This window comes from Xenopus laevis, chromosome 9_10S (genome assembly GCF_017654675.1).
Source record: "Xenopus laevis strain J_2021 chromosome 9_10S, Xenopus_laevis_v10.1, whole genome shotgun sequence".
NCBI lineage: Eukaryota > Metazoa > Chordata > Amphibia > Anura > Pipidae > Xenopus > Xenopus laevis.
In genome coordinates this window covers 2,493,349-2,515,669 of record NC_054388.1, presented here as the reverse complement: position 1 = coordinate 2,515,669, position 22,321 = coordinate 2,493,349, and the positions used below count along the sequence as shown (strand labels likewise).

The 22,321-nt window shown below is 40.7% G+C and overlaps 1 protein-coding gene across 1 annotated transcript in view; it reads left to right on the top strand.

The window, feature by feature from the left end:
- The first annotated feature begins 10,060 nt into the window (after positions 1–10,060).
- The window catches only part of npepps.S (aminopeptidase puromycin sensitive S homeolog), a 34,003-nt gene continuing 21,742 nt past the window's right edge, over positions 10,061–22,321 (top strand). The window contains exons 1-2 of the mRNA XM_018238009.2: positions 10,061–10,296; positions 20,535–20,619. Coding sequence (XP_018093498.1) covers positions 10,174–10,296; positions 20,535–20,619 — 208 coding nt within the window. The 5' untranslated portion in view covers positions 10,061–10,173. The remainder of the gene's footprint in view (positions 10,297–20,534; positions 20,620–22,321) is intronic.

Below are 22,321 nucleotides of genomic sequence, written 5' to 3'. Positions count from 1 at the left end.
GCAGCATTTCAATTGGCTTTATCTAAAAACAAATGCTCTGTAAGTCTTCAAATGTATTGTTATCACTACTTTTTATTCCTCCTCTTTCTGTTTAGGCCTCTCCTATTCATATTCCTGTCTCTTACTAAAATCATTGCATGGTTGCTAGGGGAAATTGGACCCTAGCAATCAAATTGCTGAAATTGTTATATGCTGCCCTAGCTATTCCTCGACCGATGGAAATGTTTTTATATAGCGTTAACTATGAATATTACACAAGAAATAAGAACAGTACTATATGACTTTAAGTGCACATTAGTTGTGAAGCAATGACCCAAAAAGGAAGGTGACATTCGGGGTGTACACGAAAAAAAAAATTGGGTCATTAAAGAATATTAAAGCAATATCATCATATACCTAGACAAGAAATATATGCAATGCATTATTTATTGATTAGCAGCTCCTGGTATAGCCTTGCCTGCTGTGTATCGGCAAATTGCACATGATATACTATAGACCCCAAGGGGTAAATTTACTAAGCAGCGAAAATTCACCAGCGACGGCTTCGCAGCCAAAGCAAAACTTCTCCAGGCGAAATTCGCTCACTAGCGTTACATCGGCAATCAAAGTGAAGATGCGCTAGCGTTCAATAATGCCTAGCTCAACTTCCTTAGAGGTCTTCGCTCAGGCTAACTGTAATTATAAAGTTGAATGGACGTATATGTTGCAGCAAATACTTACATTACACAAGTCCAGGGAACCTTAATAAAGACAATAGAGTTGTTATAATGCCCTACACATAAGCCCACTGCATAGTTTATGTACCATATGTTAAAAAAATGTATGGGGAAACACGGTTACCCAAAAAAAAATTTTAAGGACTTTTGCAGAATATCACAAGACGACAGCGTTTTTTGGGACTTAGAAACTTTTTCCACTAAAAATATGATGTAAGTAACAGAAGATTGAGGAAGATCGATGCCACTCCAATGCACTTCAGACCTGGTCTGAGCTGGCAAAGGCAAGTCTGTCGAAAGAGGTAACATTCAGTAAAATCCGCATCTTAATGAATTTGTTGAGTAACATCCATTCAAAATTCACCTGATAATAGAGTGTGAATCACCGCTAGCAAAGTTACGCCTGCGCCCGGTAGTAAATTGGCGAAGTGCCTGAAAGCTGTAACGCTGGCGAATCTTTGCCAGCGTTAGTCACTTCGCACTTTAGTAAATCTGCCCCCAAGCATCTAGCGGCTGTTTTTAAATGTGTTGGGATAGCAAGTTGCACTAGCACACTGTCAGGGATGTTTAGTGCATGACATCATGTGCAGCACAGATTAAAGGACACTCGGGCAGATATAACACAGGCTGCTTCATGTAATGAGCCTGCTAACAAAGCCAAAAAGATTACAGTGCAATCACCCTGTTTCCAAGCACAGTCATTTATTTAACTGCTTCCGAACTGTGGCCATGCCTCGCTGACTCTCTGTGCCTACACAATAAGCTGAAATCATTTTATTTCTACAGGACAGAATGTATATGATGAGAGATGATCATTAGGGACAACTGCTCAGTTTGCGGCTGTGCAGCATTAGCCACATAGTAAGGGTGCATGCTGTTATCTACATATCTGTTTAATAAAAACTGTAGCTAATAATTCAGATTTCTATAGTTTGCAATACAATGGGTCAGTGTAATGATAGAATACACAGCTTTTTTGATAAAGAAAAGAAGGAGCCTCCTGGAGTTCTATGAGCTGAATGCATGTGAATATATATTATACCTATAATTGCTTCTATCTGAAACCATTAGATTAGTCTGATTTGTTGAGTACAGTCTTTGTGAGGATCTTCTGAAGACCTCTTAGAGCTGCTCTCGCTTCTTGTTTTAGATATAAGAGAAAACATAAACATTAGGAGGGAGCTGTCGAAGTCGCAAATCAATTGCAGCCTCTTGCACTGGGGCCTCTGACCACCCGGACATCTCCATTCTGCAAGGACGTCCTGCAACACCCTAATCTGGGAAATGGGAGGGCTTGAAGGTGTCACATAGGAGAGAAGCAGAGAATAAAAGAAATGGGAATGACTGAAAGTTCACACCACAGAGAGACTAAAGAAAGATAAAAGATATTGGCAACAGCAATTGCGGAGCATGGTATGGAGAGATATACTGACTGAGAAAGCACCACTAACTAAATGAAGATTCCGAAATGATCTCACAGAATTTCCAGCTAAGAGTTAAGACTAAAAAGAGGACATTGGCTTAATGACAATGTTCAGAGAAACTGTCTTCCAGATATCAGACGAGAGAGACTATACTGGCACCATATGACAACAGACTGACCAAGAAGAAACACACTCACCAGAAATCCCATGGACTGACCAGAAGCTGAACACACTGGGATGGACTGAAACAAACTTCCAAGAAGTTATACATAGCAGAAACCGGAACTGGAAAAGACAAACCAAGGATTTTGCTTACAGTGGTATATACCTTGAGTAAACATACATTATCAGGATATCTTTATTCTCAGAAGACCTAGAGGCATAGAATTAGGTGCAGTGCCAATGGCATCCCCAACAAGCTCAATGCCCACTGTCTCCACCAAACCCCCAGAGGCACCAGTCAGGCTCAGCATTTATGCTAAGTCTTCGATATCCCTGACCTACATGTTGCTACTTTGTGCTGGCATTCTAGGAAATGTTCTGGTAATAAGGGTACTATGGGGATTACGCCGTAGACGAGGCATCCAGGCCTCTCTTAGTCACCACATGTGCAGCCTGGCATCTTGTGATCTTCTCCAACTGGTATTGGGAATACCAGCAGAACTGTATGGAAGCATCTGGAGCCCCTTCCCATGGCCTTTGGGTAACATTGGTTGTTGTGGTTTCTATTACCTTTGGGAAGTTCTCTGCTATGCAGCCATCTTTAATGTGTTGTCTCTGAGCTGTGAAAGGCACCACGCTACTTGTCGGCCACTCAGCATTCATCTGCGTCAGTCTTCAGGAGTTCGTTTGCGCCTTTGTTTAATTTGGTTGATATCATTGCTGGCTGGGCTTCCAGTTGTCTTTACCATGGGCTTGGAAGATGTTTATGCAGAGGATGTGGATGATCAGCACCCTGAACTGTGGGTGTGTACCCCACTTAACTCACGCAAAGGTCTTTTTGCAGCCAGCATCTGGGCATCATTTCTAACCTACTTAGGAGTGTTATCTGTAGTGGGGATAACATGCTGGAGAATGAGGAGGGCTTTGCAAGGTAGTGCCAATCAAGACCTGGAAGTTGCAGGCCCAGGTGGCTCTGTACAGCTCCTAGGAAGATTTTGCAGTGGGCAGATGATGACAGCACGCAAGCAGAATGCAAGGATGCTGGGTAAGTGCTCGGGAGTGTTTGCACAGAAATCCCTTTGTTTGATTTGTTAAGAGGCACTAAGATCGACTTACTTTTAAGTGATGTGATAAGTGTTTATTGCACCCTAGCAATAAAACGAAACCTTTCTAACATCATTCCAGGATTCTTGGCTAAATAAGTGAATAAAAAGGATTTTTATAGTAATGGAAATTCTATAACCGTAAATTTGCAGTTGCCGGGGTCAACATTCTGACAGCATTTTCATCTGCGGGCTGGAAAACCCCAGAAAAGAAAGATACAGAATAAATAATGAAGACCAAACAATTGATTAGAATCAGTCCATCTATGCCATACTAAAAATCAATGTAAATGTGTCCTTTTATGATCTGGTCTTACTGTAGAGAGGAATACTACAGTGTACAGTGTTGATACCCCCAGGCACAAGTTGCAGATTGCTCTGTTACAAATGGCAGAAGGCCTTGGATTTCCATCTATGGCAAGAACAAAAAATGAAAAGTTCAGACAATTTATCTCCTATCCTGCTATGGTCTCCCCCAAAACTATACACACTAAGCCAATTGAGTTCTGTGATTTGAAACAGTCCTGACTAAATAAGGACCATGGGGGTATCAATTTCCCCTTTACCTTAAACCCAGATTTTTCAGGTTTTACTTTCCTTGGCTTTCTGACTTAATATGAAAATTAGGATTTTTATTCACCACAGTATTCAGCAAAATATTTTGTAAAGTATTTCAGAAAAGAGCTGGGATTCACTGTTTATTCAGAGACTAGTTTCTCTTTCTCTGCCTGTACTAGCCTAAACCTAGCAACGCTGAGTTGCTAGTAACTTCCCAGTGACATGCAAGTGCTACTGGAATGTAGGTGTACCAAGTCTAATTCATGCTGTGGGGCTGCTGATATATAATTCAATCAGATGCATGCCACTGACTGAGTTTACTTCTATGCAGACATGAGATTTATTGACATATGTCTATGAGTACCTATGAATTCTGTTGACACAGATTGTCTTTATTATTCCTTTTAATAGCAATTATGCTGAGCAAACACACACACATCAATATTTCATACGCTCTAATCAATATCAGCCCTGTGAAGAGCAATTTGACCAGTCAAGCCGATCTGGGGTGATCATACATTAGTTGATAAGCCAAAACAGAAACCGTTACTAAACAACTGATTTGGTCACTATTCTCTGGCGACTTAGAACTGCACAGGCATAGCAGTCACATAGTAATCCAACATTGGATATATAAGGGCGATTTGAAGATTCGTGTGTATGACTATGACCTTATATAATGGAGCAAATAAGTAAGTCTAAAGTCTAAACCACCCCAATCTCACCCTAACTCAAATTCAGGTTTAACCACCCCTGGGCTCTCACTTACAGAGGTCTAGCCCCACACTTACACCTTGCACTTACCATAGCATAGCTATAACTAAATCCATCTCTTTTGCCTTCCTACAGGGTGCATTGTTGGAGCTCTAGCTGTGTGTTGGCTTCCCTTCCAGGCCCGACGTCTCATGACTGTCCTGAGGAGTAAAGATCAGTGGACAGAGAATTATTATCGCTCGTACATCACTCTACAGCCCATAACCAACTGCTTTTACTATCTTAGTACTTGCCTCACCCCACTGCTTTATAACTTAACATCTCGGAGCTTCCGCAGGGCCTTTGTACATGGCGTCACCCACTGTGCATGGGGTGAAACACCAACAGCTTGCCCCTACAGACCTCAGCCCAGAGATTGTGTCAGAATGTCTGTAAAAGGGCAGGATGAGAGCGATGTATGAGTCAAGCCAACCCTTACTCCTTGTCCATCACAATCCTGTTATACCTTGGCTTAGCTAAGCCTGTGCCTAGGGTTGAATATAGGATTCAAACTAGTCTCTAGTTTAGGCATAGGGGTTATTTGAATTGGGCTGCAGTGTGCAAAACTGCTGAACTCACAAAAACCCTGTATGCCATTTAATAAATATTAGCCATGCACGAGCACAGCTATATAAAATAAAAAGTTAGTTGTGTGGTCATATGAGGGGAAACTCTTTATTTTTTAAATGAGGACTATCCATTCCAAAAGTGTTATATACTGATAAATATATATATATATATATATCCTCATTGTTATAGGTAATAGAGGCGCACTCACGGGTATATTTCAAGTGACTTTATTTAAATTCTCACAAATTCCCCCTCATCTACGCGTTTCGGGTTCTCCATCCTGACGACGAGTTCAAGGAGAACCGAAACGCATAGATGAGGGGGAATTTGTGAGAAAATGTAGCCATGGGTGCTCCTAAAATACTTTCTATTATATTTATATACTTCCGTGTATCTGCACGCACCATTCAGATCAGTAAGGGCCGGGTGCTCACCAATGTAGTAGGGCTTCTAACTTTTATGAAAATTGTGCCGTGAGTGCTTTCTATTCATGAACTATATATATATATATATATATATATATATATATAATTATCACGGCCTTTTATGATTATAACTGCAGAACAATGAAATACAACCTTTAATATGTGAATTATTTTCATGAGACTGTTGCACAATAGCAACACCATGTGATTAATGAATGAAAGCCAGTAGGTGCCTTGGCCTTATGCTTATATACCACTGTTGAAAATGGAACATCCTTAAAATAAATTAGGGTTTTCTTTTGTTTTGTCTCTGTGATAATTGATATTTGTGGTATAATGGCATATAACATTTTCTACCTTGTAAACGTGTCCAGCTGCCTTTCTTGGTATCTTTCTCGTGTGCCTTGTGTCCTCCTGGTTGCTATTGTAAAATAGAAAATGATGACACTATTAATGCCAACAGACAGGACATTAGTAGTATGGCTATTACTGTGAATAATCATCCAGTTATTTAAAATGAAAATCAAAAAAAAAACATTAATTAGCACTGTGCTTTTAGTTAATTAACTAATCTGCCTGACACTTCTCAGCTGGTCTCCAAATAGAATCTAATTTATACAGCGAGATGCCACTTTGGACTAAAATACTGTATAGAAACACCTTTGGGAGGAAGTCAGTGCACGGCTACCCATGCAAAGTGAGACTGGGATTGGATGGTGGAATCATGGCAGGAGACAATAGGTCACATTACAGTCTGTGAATGGTTTTGATTCATCATTTATGTATTGGCCATGGCATGCAGAAGTAATAAGAAGAACATAAGTACATTTTGGCAGAATAATGTCAGTGACTTATTCCCATATGGGTTCTAGCATTATATAAGCCATCTCTTGGGTTTAAGGCACGACTCTGAAACTTTGTAAGAGGGTAGCTTAGTGTTTCTACCTTTTGCTGGTGGATATACTGGCTTGCATAGACAATGTACTAGATAGGGATGGAGATGTGAAGTAGCTGGGCCAGATCAGGTTAATATTGGGCAAGTAGGCACAGTTAGACAGCTTCGTTTGGGTGGTAATTGGGGCGGGGGCATAACCACTGAGGGATTACAAATTTACACAAAACACGGGATCTGGGTACAGGATGCCTTATACGGACACCCCGAAACTGTGAATTACAGGAAGGCAATCTCCCACAGCCTCCATTTTTACCAAATAATTCTAATTTTTAAAAATGATTTTCGTTTTCTCTGTATTAATAAAACAGTACCTTGTGCTTGATCCCAACTAAGATATAACTAATCTATATAAGAAGCAAAACAATCCTACTGGGTTGCTTTAATGTTTCAATTATTTTTAGCAGACTTAAGGTATGGAGATATAAATTTCAGCAATTTACCCTAGGTCTCAAGCATTCTGGATAACAGGTCCAATATTTGTAATTGCCTGCTGGTTATGATGCGTTGGTCTGAAATCAAATTAAATGAAAATGTGTGAATTTGGATGCTGGGCCTCCTAGGAACTAAGGATGACCAGCAGTGTCGGAACGGCCCACCAGGATACCAAGAAAAACTCCCAGGGGGCTAGGGTTACCACCTGGTCGGTGTTTTACCGGCCTGGCCAGTAAAAATGATGATTCACCCTAAAGTTATTAATAGGGAAAAAATATAAATATATAGGAAGTCTGGCATTTTCTTCTAAAAAAGGTGTCAGAGGATCCTCTTGCTGCTAAAAGAGAGACTAAGAGAATAGAGGTTGAGTGAGAAGAGAAAAGAATAATAGTACTGAGAGTGGGACCCTGGTCTAAGGTTTTTGGGTGGGCCCCTGGTGTCCCAGTCTGACACTGAGCTCCAGTGACATAAACTGGCGGCTCAGGCAAATATTTAGCAGGTAGAACAGTTTCTATGGGCTCCAAGGAAAGATGGGAGTGGAAATTGAAGATAGTTGCAAGATGGAACCATTGGGAATGACAAATCATTATAATTGCCAGTAAATCTTCCCCCCCTCCGGCCATGTCTGGTATTTTATTGCCTTGGAATACTGAGTTACAAAATCACTCCCAGCGGCCATGTTTGTTTGCAGGACAGTGCTGCATCATGGACCCAAAAAGGACTTTTCTAACAGCCAGTGGTTTGGGCAGAACAGGGGCTCTGCCAAATTTGTTTACCGCATTTGATGACTCAAATTTTGGTAGGGACAGTGGCGATTCTGTGCCCCTTGTTGTCTGAGGAGGCTCCTGCGATGCCACCCCCCAGCGGTTAGTTGTTGCACAGATTAGGGTCATGCAATTGCAATCTTTGCACTAGAAGAGCCAAATTTCTGGTTTAATAAGTTATAATTTAAATATAAGTTAAGTTAAAAAAAAACATTGGCACCAGGGCCCCCCATAAATTTTTTTTTAAAAAAAACATTGGCACAAGGGCCCCTTTAAAGTTAAAAAAAATTGGGGCCCCAGAAAATATTTTTGAAAAAAAACATTGGTGGCAGGGGCCAATAGAGTATTAAAATAATACATTGGTGGCCAGGGGATTAAAAAAATTAAAAAGCACATATAGTTGTTCAGTAGAACTGAACTTCTGGCTTCAGGACTTCAACTTTGCCTCCTTTCGTGACTTCGAGTCTTTTTGCCGCTTCAGGACTTCAATTTTCAGCTCCTGTCGTGACCTTGGGTCTTTTTTCCGCTTCAGGACTTCAACTTCTTGACTTTGGGTGTTTTCACCGCTTTGGGACTTCAACTTCGGCTATTTTCGTAACTTCGGGTCTTTTTTGCCGCTTTGGGACTTCAACTTTGTCTGTTTTTGTAACTTAGGGCCTTTTTGCCGCTTCGGGACTTCAACTTTAGTGACTTTGGGTCTTTTTGCTGCTTCGGGACTTTGACTCTGGCTGTGTTTGTGACTTCAGATCTTTTTTGCCGCTTCGGGATTTTGACTTCGGCTGTTTTCTTGACTTCAGGTTTTTTCGTCACTTCGGGACATCAACTTCAGCTGTTTTCGTCACTTCTGGGTTTTCGCCTCTGCGGGCCTTCAACTTAGGCTGTTTTCGTGACTTCGGGTCTTTTCGCCGCTTCGGGACTTCAACTTCAGCTGTTTTTGTAACTTCTTTTCGCCGATTCAGGGCTTTAATTTCGGCTCCCTTCGTGACTTCGAGTCTTTTTGGCTGCTTCGGGACTTCAACTCTGGCTGTTTTTGTGACTTCAGATCTTTTTGCCGCTTTGGGATTTTGACTTCGGCTGTTTTCTTGACTTCAGGTTTTTTCGTCGCTTTGGGACATCAACTTTGGCTGTTTTCGTCACTTCTGTGTTTTCGCCCCCTGCGGGCCTTCAACTTCGGCTGTTTTCGTGACTTTGGGTCTTTTCTCTGCTTCGGGACTTCAACTTCAGCTGTTTTTGTAACTTCTGGTCTTTTCGCTGATTCAGGGCTTTAATTTCTGCTCCCTTCGCGCCTTTGAGTCTTTTCGCTGCTTCAGGACTTCAACTCCGGCTGTTTTTGTGGCTTCAGATCTGTTTGCCGCTTCGGGATTTCAACTTCGGCTGTTTTCTTGACTTCAGGTTTTTTCGTCACTTCAACTTCGGCTATTTTCGTGACTTCAGTGTTTCCGCCGCTTTTGGACTTCAACTTCAGCTGTTTTTGTAACTTCTGGTCTTTTCTCCTATTCAGGACTTCGGCTCCCTTCGTGACTTTGGGTCTTTTCGACACTTCGGCTTTTCGGGATTCAGGAGAGTCGGCACAGCTTTGGCGCTGTGAAGGGGGGCTGGCAATTTCTAAAACTATAGCCGGACTCCCCTTCAGGCCCAGTACCACCTGTGCCCCCATGATGGCAGCCCTGACTACAAGGCACAGTGTAGCCCTACACTTCATTTCATCTTTATAAACATATAGCAACATTATGACGCCTCCTGAGAGCTCTTAAACAGCAAAACGTCTGCAAGGTGCTTACTCCTGTCAAACAGGCCTCACACTGCTCACGTCATTCTGCACAACAGCCACACTGAGTGACGCCTGAGGTGTTTTCGCGCTTCCAGCTTTTTTTTTTTATTTGAAGCCCATTCACCTGTGGAGACGGAAGGAAAAAGGCGGCAACTTTAATCACGTGGCTCGCTTCCAGCCCACCCAGTGGAATCTTCAGACGAGCGTCCCGTGACAGGCGCTCCGAATAGTCACGTGGATTCTGTTACTATGAGGCTGGTGGGCGTGGCGTTAGGAAAGAGAGGCGTATTTTGCGCAGAGGGAATCCTGTCGCTCGGCGGCGGTGGGCGTGGTGCGGCGCAGTTGGCTGGTGGACGTAGTGACGTTTAGAGCGCGACACCGCCCCCCTTCAGTCCAGTCAGTCAGTCAATCTGTGGGCACTGGGAGGTTAGAGCTCGGCTCGCTCCCTGTTCTCCTCACACGTCCCGTCTTCTCCTGTCCCTTCCTCCGTGTGTATCTGTGTGTAGCCGGCAGCTCAGCGCCGCTCTCCCTCCAGTCGCCATGACAGATCGCAGACCTTTTGAGCGGCTCCCGACTGACGTGCGGCCCGTCAACTACGGACTCTGTATCAAGCCTGACCTCATAGACTTTACCTTCGAGGGGAAACTGGAGGCCAGTGTCCAGGTAATGAGGCTACTGGGAGCCAATGGGGCAACTGCTGAGACATTGAGAGGAGGCAGAGATTGACTAGTGCTGTCTGGTTTCTCTCACAGGCACCAGTCTGGTAAATAGAGTGCAGAGTCTCTCTCTCATGTACAGCTATGGGACCTGTTATCCAGAATGCTCCAGATAATGGATCTTTCCGTAATTTGGATCTCCATACCGTAAGTCTACTAGAAAATCGTGAAATAAAGCCAATTGGCTGGTTTTGCTTCCAATAAGGATTAATTAGTTGGGATCAAGTACAAGCGACTGTTTTATTATTACACAATCATTTACATTTTTCTATCATTTTGCTATAGGGATGCACTGAATCCAGGGTTTGGTTCGGGATTTGGTCAGGATTTAGCCGAATCCTCATGCCCGGCCAAACTGAATCCGAATTTGCATATGTAAATTAGGGGCGGGTAGGGAAATCACGTGACTTTTCGCCACAAAATAATTTTTTTCCACCTTTTCCTTTCCTGCATATGCCAATTAGGATTCAGTTCGGTATTGCGCCAAATCTTTCACCAAGGATTCGGCCTTATCCCAAATACTGTATTCGATGCATTAATTACTATAATGGATTCTATGAGAGACGGCCTTGCAGTTATTCAGAGGTATCTGCATGACAGGTATGTGTGTATGTGTCTCTCTCTCTCTCTCTCTATATATATATATATATATATATATATATATATATATATATATATATATATATATATATATATATAAATATACATTTCCTACTATTGTAAAATATATAGTGAATAAAGTACCCCCTCTTGTAAAATATAAGGATATTATAAGTTACCGAGGAGTTTCATGACCATATAAAAGTACGAGGCCAAAGGCCAAGTGTTTTTATACAGGTCATGGAACTCCGAGGTTACTTCTAATATCCTCATATTTTACAACTGGGGGTACTTTTTTTATTATAATACACAAGTTTCAGTGAGTCATGTGACTGAAATGACATCAGAACTCACCGTTTATAACTGATGACATCAGAACTCACCGTTTATAAGGATACAATTTACAAGATATTCATGGCTTTTGTGTATTATAAAGAGATTATAATTCACTGAGGAGTTACATGACCATATAAAAGCATGGGGCCGAAGGTCATGGAACTCCGAGGTAACTTCTAATATCGTCATATTTTCCAACAAGGGGTACTTTATTTATTATAATACACACGTTTTAGTCAGTCGTGACAAAAATTACATCACTATTCACACAAAAGCCATGAATACCTTGTAAATGATATCCTTATAATCGGGGAGTTGTGATGTCATCAGTTATAAACGGGGAGTTCTGATGTCATTTCTGTCACATGACTCACTGAAACTTGTGTATTATAATAAATAAAGTACCCCCAGTTGTAAAATATGAGGATATTAGAAGTTACCTCGGAGTTCCATGACCTGTATAAAAACAGTCGGCCTTGTACTTTTATATGGTCATGAAACTCCTCGGTAACTCATAATATCCTTATATTTTAAAAGAGGGGGTACTTTATTCACTATATAATACACAAAAGCCATGAATACCTTGTAAATTATATCCTTATAAACGGTGAGTCACTGAAACTTATGTATTATAATAAATAAAGTACTCCCAGTTGCAAAATATGAGGATATTAGGAGTTACCTCGGAGTTCCATGATCTGTATAAAAACACTCAGCCGAAGTGGTCATGAAACTCCTCTGTAACTTTTAATATCCTTATAATTTACAAGAGGGGGTACTTTATTCACTATATAATTTACAAGATATTCATTTCTTTTCTGTATCATAAGGATATTCTAACTCACAAAGGAGTTCCATGACCAGGATGATTTTAAAAAGCAAAATAAAGGAATGATCTTTAGTTTGTTTATTACAATCCGTTGCTCTAACGGAGTCTGTTTTGCGGGCAGGACCAGCACACTCTAGAGAAGTTCAAAAATATCTATTCACGTACCATGTCAAAGCATCCTTGATAAAGGTCCTAATGAGGGCCAAAACGTTGGCCACAAATGGTATGTGAATAAATAGTTTTATTTATCTTCTAGAGGGTTCTGGTCTACCTGCAAAACTGTACGTATTTTTTGACCTTGCACCTCGAATAAGAAGTTCAGACTGGAATCCTGTTATCCAGAAAGCTCTGAATGACAGAAAAGCGGTCTCCCATAGACTCCATTTTATTCAAATAATCTACATTTTTAAAAATAATTTCCTTTTTCTGTGTACTAATAATAAAACAGTCACCTGTACTTGATCCCAACTAAGATATAATTAATCCTTATTGGAAGCAAAACCAGACTATTGGCTTTATTTCATGTTTATATGATTTTCTAGTAGACTTAAGGTATGAAGATCCAAATAATGGAAAGATCCCTTATCTGGAATGCTCGGGCCTGATCAATATGGGGATATATCCACACACACGCACCATAACTATACCCATACACTTTCATCAGACAGAGGCGTGTGTGTGTCGATACACCCAGATACAATTATGTATATGACTGTGCATGCCCAGACAAGAATTAAAGGAACAGGAACACCAAAAAAAATGTAAGTGTTTCACGGAAGACACACCGCAACAAATATTGGGCAACATTTGATCCTGCAGTTGTTGCTAAGGTAGGTTCTCTCTTGTGTTGAATACATGTCACAAGCTACAAGGTGAGATGTTGGGAGAATATGTTTCACCAGAATGGGGAATCTAATGTCTATGTGCAGTGCCCTACATAATTCTAGAGCCTGAGGAGGGAAGGGGAAACGTGAGAAGTGCAGTGACACATAGTAAGTGCTGAATGGAAAGTGAAAGTAATTGAATGCCCCTCCTCTATGCCTCAGGCAAAGAGGTGGGGCAGATATTTGATTGACAGCTCAGATATTTAAACACCATTATAACAAGTATGGACGTTGAATGAAAAAAATGTTTGTTTCATCTTTAATTTGCTATGGACTTTCATTAGGCCACTTTTTATGTGTAAGTGACAGGTCCACTTTAAGAAAAACTGAATCCAAACCCTTAATGAAACAGATTGAGTGCATCTCTAGTAGGAGCCAGCTGGAGAAAGACTTTTTAGTGAAGATACTCACTCTGTGGAGACGGGTAGTGACATGGCAGACAGTTGTGATCAGAGCTTTCCAGCTTCTGCTTATTATTGGGCTCTATCACTATCACTTTCACTTTCTAGTGGGAAAGTCAGTCTGTAATATTGCATTCTAATGGGACCCCTTATGGCAAGAAGGCTCATGGGCCATATTACACCTTTGGGGTTATAGTTTTATTTCAGCACCCTATTATCTGCACCTACTTAATGCCCTACATAAAGCTTAAATAAATAGCGCCACAGACCTGTTACTTATTGGGATGAAAACAAAAATAACGGCTAAAAACATTTTGTATTCCTGTTTCTTTAGTCTCGCAGGGCCTTGCTAGTCTGAGTCCGTAATCTGCCGCTTTTTGGGGCATTTTATTGTCAGTCCCCAGTTAACTGGGGTTTTTCCTATAGTCACATTGCCTTTCCTGCAAGAAACGAATGCAAACAAGCCCTTAGGCTCGAAGTTGTGAATCACAAGCCTTCCATCAACACATCATCTCATTACCCAGATCCTATGCATCACACATTTCTCATAATTGTATAAAGTTGAAAACCAAGTTTGCCATGAAGAATGTTTACTTTGCAGAGGTCAGAGTGCTTTGCTTTGTGAATATTCTTTAGTGTTGCATATTAAGCTTTTTGTTTTTCCTGGTTGCCACAATGAATTGAGCTAAATAAATACATCTGAGCTGAGCTAAATAAATACATCTCATAAATATTTTATTATGTGGTCTCTGTTCAAATCAAAATTCAGTTGTCTCATTATTATGTGCAGGGTAAAATTAAGATTATGTACAGAAAAATGTACCCCCCTATTGTAAAATATAAGGATATTAGAAGTCACCAAGGAATCCTGCGACTAGTAAAGGCACAAACCCAAACTGCTGTTACGCAGGTCATGGATCTCCGAGGTGACTTCTATATCTTCCCGTTTTAAAACAGAAGGGTACATTATTATAAACAGAGTCATGTGAGTGAAATGACAGCATTACGTGCCAATTCTAATCATCTATCTCGCACCTAGTATTTAGTTTTGAAAACTATTTCAAGAAGCCTGGGCTAGAACTAAATGCTAGGGCTCATGGGAAATGGTGAATGTTAATTCAGATCAGAACTACGGTACTTGCTCTGCATAATACTCGTGCAGGATTGGAAAAAGAGATGCACCCAACACCAAACCGAAACCAAAACGTAATCATGTTTAAGGGCAACGTGTTCATTGTTTAGAGCTTTAAAGTGAAATGACTTTTTGGGCTGAACTGAACCTTAATGGTCTGAATTAGGATGTGACCCGAGCCTGGTTCTGGTTCAAGGTTTCTCCTCATGAGTCTGTGCACAGACAGAATGGACACACAAACTGATAACCAACTCAATATTGGTAAATCACAGAAGCTAAAGTCCAACAGCTTGTGTGGAAATTCAGAGAGCTTGGACATTTCATCTAAATACAGAGATCTAAAGCAGGCATCAAATTCAACCATCATTTCCGAATTTTGCCGATACCATAGTATCCGAATTTCGAGAAACTGTGTTGGAGATGTAGTCCTGCCAAGGAGGCACATGAGAGGAAAAAGTTCAAGTTTCTTAGATTTAGAAGTTTTCATTTCTGCTAAAGGAGGTGTGATCGGGTTCCTTCCTAAAATTTAGGGGGTAAATATTAATTGTACCCCCCTGAAACTATTGAAGACTTTATACATCTGAATTGTGGGCAGTGACTAGCCAAATGTTAGACCCCCAAAAAAAAGGCCTGGATCCCAGAAAAGAGGTTATTCGGATTCAGATCGCAGTTCTTAGCTTCTTATGGCTGCAGATTCAGGTGTCCGTGTTACACCTTAAGTTATGGAATCCAAGAAATAATTGAATCTTAAACAGCTCCTAGCAGTATTTTTAAACTGCAATGTGTTAAACAATTTGTGTTAAACACACTGCAGTTTAAACATACTGCTTGGAGCTGTTTAAAATTCAATAATTTCTTGGATTATTTTGGCAGTGAGTCAGGACAGATGGGGCACACCTGTGGTGACAATAAATATTTTGTTGTTTTCTTGGAAGCAGTCTATTATTAAGTAATATGCATTTCATAAGAACACACTCTTATATTTTAATGAACTTGATGAAAATGTCCGTGTGAATAATTTTACAACATTTATCTGTAGACCCAGTGAGACCTTTTTGGATAGGACAGATTTCATGCATGCAGATCTATGTGCAGCAATCATCCCATCACGGAATACTTTGTGTAACTGTAACATTAAGTATGTTTAAGTTTTGTGTAGTGTCATTCAAAAATCGCATGGGTTTCCATTACGTTCTCTCATTATGCATACAGTGCTTGGGGCTAAAACTGTGCTTTTGGTGCCGGAGCCCGGGCATTGATGTTGGGATAACTGCAGAATGAGCAAGTGTCCTGGCTCTAGTGCATGCATGTGCCTATGCATGGCGCAGCACTTGGCATTTCTGAAAAAATTCAATTATTTTCCTCATCAATGAGCAGCGAAGGAATCATATTTTCTATCATATGTGCTTCTTAAGGATATTTTGCCCGAACAGAAGGAAAGGTCTTTTTACTTGTGGATGCCAAAAGTTATTTACTTACCTGAAACCCCCGGGCTGGTGCTCCTATTAGGACAAAACTGCACCTTCCCGGGATTCTTCCAGCGAGCACCACGGAGCTATCTAACTGCTTCTTTCTTCAAATTTACCAGGGCATGTGCATTGGAACGAATTAATGGCTTTTTCATTAAAGCAGAATTCAACCCTTTAGCAAAAAAAACCCTACACCCCCCCACCCAACGTAGACGTCCCTCCCCCCTGCCTAACTGCCGCCCTGGGTAAATGCCCCTAATTTTTTACTTACCCCTCGGCACAGATTCAGGCATCGGAGTTCCACGCAGCCATCTTCCAGGTCTTCGGTTAGCTGAGACGGAGACCGGTGAATCGGCTCATGCGCAGTTTGAGTCAACTGCGCATGCGCTGAAATGGAGAGAAATGCCGAAGCGCCGGAAGAAGACACGAAGACCCGGAAGATGGCTGCGGTGAACTCTGATGCCTGAATCTGCACCGAAGGGTAAGTAAAAAGTTAGGGGCATTTCCCGGGGGGGGGGGGCAGTTAGGCTGTGAGAGAAGGGAGGGGGGTCTAAGTGGGCGGGGGTACCAGGTTTTTTTGCTAAAGGGTTGAATTCTCCTTTGAAGTTCGGTTTTATCGCTCTACTGTGCGTGCGCAGCCGTGAGAAAAAAGAAGCCAGAAGACAATTGCGCCATGGTGTTCGCTGGTAGAATCCTGGACAGGTGCAGTTTTCTCCTAATAATAAGTGCTCCGGGCCGAGGTTTCAGGTAAGTAAATGTTATCACTTTGGGGTGGCTAACTTTTGGCCCCCAAGTAAAAAGACCTTTTTCCTTCTCCTTAAAGCAAAAAAAAAAAACCTACATGACATAAGTTCCATTGGGTGCTATGTTACTGGATCAGGTCAGTTACTTCCCTGGATGTCACCATGTAACCGTGTGAATAAATAAAAGAAACCTCATTCATGTGCAGTTTCGGGGCACTTTGCCTTTAATTTAAGTAAAACGGCTCACTTGTGCAGCAAATTAAAAATTTGGGGGTAAACTTGTGCATCTTACTTTCCAACGACTATATAATTCCAGGCACCAGTTTGCCAATCAGCTGTGCAGTATTTACCCAAAAGTACTTATGCTTATCAGACAAAGCGTTTGCGCTTCCAGACACACGTTTGCCCTAATATTGCAGCCATCTAGGAGGGGCTGCATCGTAGCATTCCAAGACGTAATGTGATTTCTTGCAGTCTGAAGATAAACGGAGGATTTTTTTTTTAACATTAATGTAAGGAAATCGAATGCTTTAGTTCTGGCTAATAAAGCCAAAATGCTTAAGCTGTCTTTATATGCAGAGCCGCACATGTAATGATGCAGTGCAGTTCTGCTCTTGGCTTGCTGACCTGACATTCTTTCTGCATTATCTGCAACTAGACGTGAAGCATGCACACACAGCAGCTGGCTATTCCAGCTCTTTCTACTATGTCTATCTGCATTCATACCACATTTCTTTCATTATTATGAGGTTTGTAATCAGCAGTTTTATCTGTCGTCAGACTTCTGTACTGGCTTCCTTTCTTCTTCACCTCATACCTCCCAACTGTCCCTTTTTCGGAGGGACAGTCCCTCTTTTGACAGCTCAACCCGCAGTCCCTCATTTGTACTGGAAAGTCCCTCTTTTCTCTGCACTGAACAGCCAGAAAAAGAAACAAAGTTTCTCACTTAATTGGCTTTTAGCAGAGAGCCCAGAACAGCTAACAGGTGCAAATAAGATACTTTGTAACAATTTTGAGACACAAAAACACAGTTTAGATAAGGAGAAATATTTTCAAACTTTCATAACCTGCCAAATTTGGTAAAACAAACATGGTAATTAGGGGGTGTGGCCACAGAAAGGGGTGTGGCCAAAAAATGTTGTGCTACGTGCGGGAAAAATATTTTTGTCCCTCTTTTTACTTCCAAAATGTTGGGAGGTATGTCACTTTACCTTCCCATGCACCTTAATGCACCTCACAACCCTTGCCCTTTCTGGTGTAACAGAGAAGTTGTGTACCAATTGCATTGTGTAGTACAGTCAGTTGGATATCAGTCCCTTCATAAGGTATCCTGCAATTCTCAGGTTTTTTTGTAAGTTTCCTGTGTTTATTTAGTACCCTGAGAAAGTCGCTCCTCTGGCTTCGGACGCACAAAGTTGGTCACTTGTGCATATTCGGCAGTTTTTGGCCTATGGTACAACTACTTTGTGATCCCTGATTGCAGTTGTACAAAATGTACATGATAATGTGGCTTTTGTAGGTGACAGGTGTTTGTCTTCTGGTTCTTTTCATACTCTGCGAGCCTTAAAAATCTGTAGTTCTTCATCAGAAAAATAGATTATTTAAAAACGTGGTCTACAAATTTCTGTCCGAAACTCCAGTAAAATGTATATAATCAACCTGCGCATCCACGGGGTCAGCCGTTCGATTTGAGAAAGGAGCAAAAGCACAGCAGATAAGCTCTGTAAACTTTCAGTGGGTTTAGAATGTGTAAGAAATAAACCCATTGTGTTTTACGGAGCAAAGTTTCCTGTAGGGATGCACCGAATCCAGGATTCGGACAGGATTCTGCCTTCTTCAGCAGGATTTGGGTTCTGCCGAATCCTTCTGCCTGGCCGAACCGAATCCGAATCATAATTTGCATATGCAAATTAGGGGCGGGGAGGGAAATCGCGTGAATTTTTGTCACAAAACAAGGAAGTAAAAATGTTTTTCCCCTTCCCACCCCTAATTTGCATATGCAAATTAGGATTTGGTTCGTGATTCGGCCGAATCTTTCACTAATGATTCAGGGGTTTGGCCGAATCCAAAATAGTGGATTCTGTGCATCCCTAGGTTCCTGTGCTGTTTAGCCCTATTTCAACTTTAATAGTTACATCGGCTTATTTATGTGAATTGTATTCGTGTTTCTGAAGCAAAAACACAAACTTTACCTGTGTGGGCCAACCGTACATTATATTTGAATTAGCTTGTATGTTACTGTTTGGTGCATCCTTCTCATGTACAGTTTATTTCCTGTAAAATGCATATATAAGCTTTTTTTTTTTTTTTTATTGCCCTGCCATGTGTACCAAGCTGTTATATACTTCCCATACACACTCCTGATTTGTTTATATTTAAATATAACAATGTAAAAAGTATTATATTTGTTGCCATCTTTATATATATATATTTTTTTATTACTGTAGGACAGTTCCCAGCCTAAAACCCTAGGCTCACCCCTTAAGGTGGCCATACACAGACATGCTTTTATCATTGAACAATGAACAATCCTATCGTTTAATGATCGTTCTACGACAAATGTCTGTAATTCACACCCACTGCCTGGTTTTACCCCTGAACAGCCAACATTTTTAAAGGAGAAGGAAAGGTTAAAACTAAGTAAGCCTTATCAGAAAGGTCCATCTAAATATACCAGTAAACTCCCAAAGTAATGCTGCTCTGAGTCCCCTGTCAAAAGAAACAGCACATTTCTTTCCTTCTATTGTGTACTCATGGGCTTCTGTATGAGACTTCCTGCCTTCAGCTTAAACCTCATTGCCCTGGGCAAGAGCATGCTCAGTTTGTTCCTCTTCCCCCACCCCTCCCTTCTCTACTGTAATCTGAGCCCAGAGCAGGGAGAGACTCAGGCAGGAAGTGATGTCACACCACATTAATACAGCATCTCCTATCCTAAACATAGAGAGAGTTTCTAGAGCTTTTTACTCAGGTATGGTAAAACATTCTACACAATAAATATAGCATTCTAGCTTGCTCTACTGCAGCTAATCTATTGGCAATAAAATGCCTCTGTAGCTTTCCTTCTCCTTTAAACTCATCCGAGCAATTTTGCGAGCGATCATGTTGAGCAGATCATTCACCGTTCTGGAAGGGGTCGTTTGGAAGTAAAAAAGCTGCCCATGTATGGCCACCTTTAGGCTCACAGTGTCATGCAACCCCCCCCCCCCCATACCTTGTTCCATTGTGAAGTGTTGCGTTGGACTTCCCTCAATATCTATTTTTGACAAATCAGATTGTGTTTATTCATTGTGTTATGCTCATGGCAAAAGGGGTAGTTATTTCTCTTTAATTATAGACTTATTTGACAAATAAACATTAAAAAATTATATTTTTACACAGCTTGAAGTCAGTAGAACAAGTTTAGAGGATAAACCGTTTCTGCCATAAGCAGTAGCAGCGCTCAAGCCAATTTTTAACCTGCTTTTAATCACTCTGACACCTTATTACACTTAATTTTATATCCTGCCAGCCATATGCCAAAACTGCATAGCTTTATAAGTATGTCAATACATTCCCTACCGTGTGTACATTTGAGTGCGTTTTTTCACAACCTGAATTACAAAAACAGCATATAATTTATTTAAATGAGTTGACTTTTTTTTTTTAGGTGGCTGTAATACACTGCAATATTGTGAGGTAGTAGGCATTTTTAGGAAAACCAGGGCTGTAAAATGACTTGGTGTTAATTACGCAAATGTGATTGCTGTTTGTATATCCCAGTGTAGCTGAAATGTGTCTGTTTCCCCCCCCAGGTGAAAAATGCCACCAACCAGATTGTGATGAATTGTGCAGACATCGATATCATTACGGCTTCTTATGCTCCTGAGGGTGACGAAGGTGAGGAGACTGGCAGAGAAGTGGGAATAATGTGGGATGGGTGCTAGGAAGGGTGCCGTGCCTGCTAAGAATAGGTATTGTGCTTCTTTTAATCAGAATCAGTCTTAGAAGCAGACACAGTTATGCAGTATATTATTTGTAGCGTAGGTGCTCCACATGTCAACCTTGCTTTATGACACACTCATTGTTCTAGAGCAGGGGTCCTCCATCTTTTTTACCCGTCAGCCACATTCAAATGTAAAAAGAGTTGGGGAGCAACACAAGCATGAAAAAAGTTCCTGGGTTCCATTAGAGCCTCCATAAATCAGTTTTTTATGCAAACTTGCCTCCAAGTTAAAGGCCACTGGGAGCAACATCCAAGTTGAATATCGAGGGTTAATTAACCCTTGATATTCGACCATAAGTAAATTTGCCCCCTAGTGTAGCTAAAATGGCAAACCGTGTATGAAGAGTTGTTCTCAGATATTTTTCTTAGATGTGATGTGAGCAAGCTAATACTCTTTCCCCAGGGATGCTGGGATTTGCTCCTAAAGCTGTCATTTAATAACGTTTTGTGTTATAAATATACATATATTGATACATTGTTGACTTTGTTATTAAATAATATGTAACATGTTTGGTTTTATCCACAATATTTGCTTTTAGGAAAAACATAGTGGGTAATGAATGAAGTGTGTGTATGTGTGTATACACGCACACACACACGCGCGCAATTGTGTAATCCATATGTATTTATTTCTCACACACACACACATACAAGCAATTGTGTAATCCAGATGTATTTATTTCTCACACACACACACATACAAGCAATTCTGTAATCCAGATGTATTAATTTCTCACACACACACATACAAGCAATTGTGTAATCCAGATGTATTTATTTCTCACACACACACACACATACAAGCAATTGTGTAATCCAGATGTATTTATTTCTCACACACACAAGAAATTGTGTAATCCAGATGTATTTATTTCTCACACACACACACACATACACAAGCAATTGTGTAATCCAGATGTATTTATTTCTCACACACACACATACAAGCAATTGTGTAATCCAGATGTATTTATTTCTCACACACACACACACGCGCGCAATTGTGTAATCCAGATGTATTTATTTCTCACACACACACATACAAGCAATTGTGTAATCCAGATGTATTTATTTCTCACACACACACACATACAAGCAATTGTGTAATCCAGATGTATTTATTTCTCACACACACACACACGCGCAATTGTGTAATCCAGATGTATTTATTTCTCACACACACACATACAAGCAATTGTGTAATCCAGATGTATTTATTTCTCACACACACACATGCAAGCAATTGTGTAATCCAGATGTATTTATTTCTCACACCACACACACACGCGCGCAATTGTGTAATCCAGATGTATTTATTTCTCACACAACACAACATAACAAGCAATTGTGTAATCCAGATGTATTTATTTCTCCGCACACACGGCGCAATTGTGTATCCAATGTATTTATTTTCACACACACGATCAAGCATTGTGTTAATCCAGATGTATTTTTCTCACACACACATTACAGCATTGTGTAATCCAGCTGTATTTATTTCTCACACACACACGCGCGCAATTGTGTAATCCAGATGTATTTATTTCTCAACACACACATACAAGCAATTGTGTAATCCAGATGTATTTATTTCTC